The sequence below is a fragment of the Littorina saxatilis genome, linkage group LG9 (genome assembly GCF_037325665.1).
Source record: "Littorina saxatilis isolate snail1 linkage group LG9, US_GU_Lsax_2.0, whole genome shotgun sequence".
NCBI classification, from domain to species: Eukaryota; Metazoa; Mollusca; class Gastropoda; order Littorinimorpha; family Littorinidae; genus Littorina; species Littorina saxatilis.
This window is the reverse complement of record NC_090253.1, coordinates 7,683,470-7,685,969: the sequence shown is the minus strand read 5'-3', so window position 1 is coordinate 7,685,969 and position 2,500 is coordinate 7,683,470. Positions and strand designations below refer to the sequence as shown.

The following is a 2,500-nucleotide window of genomic DNA, read 5'->3' as shown; positions in this document are numbered from 1 at the left end:
GGCCTGAAGCATTCCTGTTTGTTTTTCAAGCCCATGAAACCAGGCGATGGTGTACCTCAAATTGTATGGCAAAGTTGAAAATAAAGAACCCATCACACATACATGTACTTTAATTTCAATCCACCCAATAGTTTTTGAGAAAATGGGTTTACAAGATTTAGCTCTGGAAATGTGAAATTGTGTAAGTATATATTCATGTGTGTGAGTGAGGGTGTGGGAGTTGAATGTGTATGAGTGTAGAGAGAGAGAGAGAGAGAGACAGAGAGAGAGACAGAGACAGAGAGAGACAGAGACAGAGAGACAGAGAGAGACAGAGACAGAGAGAGACAGACAGAGACAGAGGGAGACAGAGACAGAGAGACACAGAGAGACACAGAGAGAGACAGAGAACAATGAAAACAACATTCTTGCTACTGATTACAAACCATGATATGAATGTCTATGTGTATATGAAAGAGAACTAAAAAAAAATAATAATAAAAAAGTGCAACAGTTCTCACTTTGTGTTGAATAAACAATAGATCCAGAGGAGCGAATAACTGTGTGGTTGTGTTTACTTTGACACGTGCTTTCTGTACCTGCAACTTTTACCGTGACCGTGATTTGCCACTGGTGTTCGTGATCGTGAAAACAAAAATCAAGGTAACTGTGATCGTGAAAGCTAAAATTTCCCTTCCCGTGATCGTGATGATACCCCCCCTTTGGGGCCCTCAGTATACTTCCACTGTCTCTGCAGCTAGCTACGAGTTTACTTCCACTATCTCTGGAGCTAGCTACGAGTATACTTCCACTGTCTCTGGAGCTAGCTACGAGTATACTTCCACTGTCTCTGGAGCTAGCTACGAGTATACTTCCACTGTCTCTGGAGCTAGCTACGAGTATACTTCCACTGTCTCTGGAGCTAGCTACGAGTATACTTCCACTGTCTCTGCAGCTAGCTACGACTATAGGCCTACTTCTACTGTCTCTGCAGCTAGCTACGAGTATACTCACGATCAGCTGCACACAGACAGAACAGAAAACAACATGTAAATTATCATCATTTTTGAAGTAACACACAGAGTTCAATCTGTATTTTTAGGCTAATCTTAAGCGGAATAAATCATGCAATGAACCGTCTTTGATTTGTCCACATTATTTTCCGTCTATACTAAATGTATTTTCTTGCTTGTAGATGTATTTGGTTTCGCGCGCGCGTGTGTGCGTGCGTGCGTGCATGCATGCATGCATGCATGCGTGCGTGCGTGAGTGTGTATGTGTGCGTGTACGTGTGTGTGTGTGTGTGTGTGTGTGTTCACTTTGAGATAAAACTATTGCCCCCCTTACCTCACCGGCAAAAAAAAAAAAACCTCCTCCATCGATAGACAACGTGCACTTTCAGTTTAAGACTATTGCCCCCTCTCCCTTTTGCTCTCAAATCCCGAAATCATCGTTGGGGAAAAAAAAGCTCTTCCATTGACTAACAATGTAAACATCGAGATCAAATTTTTACCCTTCTAGAACAGCAGTTATTATAATTGATTGTATGTTGTATTGAATATGTTTTTATCCGTCATATCCACTCTATTATCATCTGACTATGCATTGCATGACAAATTGTAAAATTGCCTGAATAAAAAAATAAAATAAAAAAAATATATAAAAAAATTATTGCCCCGACCCCTTCTCCTCAAAACCCGCTCCCTCCATCTCCCCCCTCCCCTCCCCCCCCCCTCCCTCCCACATCAAGTACTTGACCCTTGACCTTTGACTCACCGAGCTGGTTACAGAGGGTTCCAGTGAGACCGCTCGGACAGTTGCTGCAGATGAAGGTCGTTCCGCTGCTAGTGCACGTGCCACCGTTACACGGGTTGGACGAACAAGGATTGGCCGCTGCAACAACCACGATGGACAGTCACTCAACAGTCTGATACTTCTGTCTTTTTTCATCATCATCATCATCATCAACATCATCAACATCAACATCAACATCAACATCAACATCATCATCATCATCATCATCATCAACAACAACATCATCATCATTATCAACATCAACATCAACATTATCATCATCATCAACATCATCATCATCATCATCATCATCACCATCACCATCATCATCATCACCATCACCATCATCATCATCATCATCATCATCATCATCATCAACATCATCAACATCATCATCAACATCAACATCAACATCATCACCATCACCATCATCATCATCATCATCATCATCATAATCATCACCATCATCATAATCAGTCCCCTGACTCTGGGAGTCGTTGGGGGGACATGAGGGCTGAGGAGGAAGAAACACTTCCCCAGGCTGTTCGATCTATCGGGCCTGTCGCCACGAGGTCAGGGAAGGTCAGCTGCGTCCATTCCATTATCAACATACTCTACCGAAAATCATACAACTTTCCCCTATTTGAGATGCTAGTCAACTGAGATTTTGAACATTTGATACTGCGTGTTGCTGTGCCTGGTAGATTGATTACTTCGCGCACACAAA

At 42.4% G+C, this 2,500-nt stretch overlaps 1 protein-coding gene across 1 annotated transcript in view; it reads right to left on the bottom strand.

The window, feature by feature from the left end:
- The window catches only part of LOC138977031 (mucin-2-like), a gene marked incomplete at its 3' end in the record, with an annotated part of 283,354 nt that overhangs the window by 214,705 nt on the left and 66,149 nt on the right, over positions 1-2,500 (bottom strand). Inside the window, exon 24 of the mRNA XM_070349921.1 lies at positions 1,756-1,872. Within this exon, the coding sequence (XP_070206022.1) occupies positions 1,756-1,872 (117 nt within the window). The remainder of the gene's footprint in view (positions 1-1,755; positions 1,873-2,500) is intronic.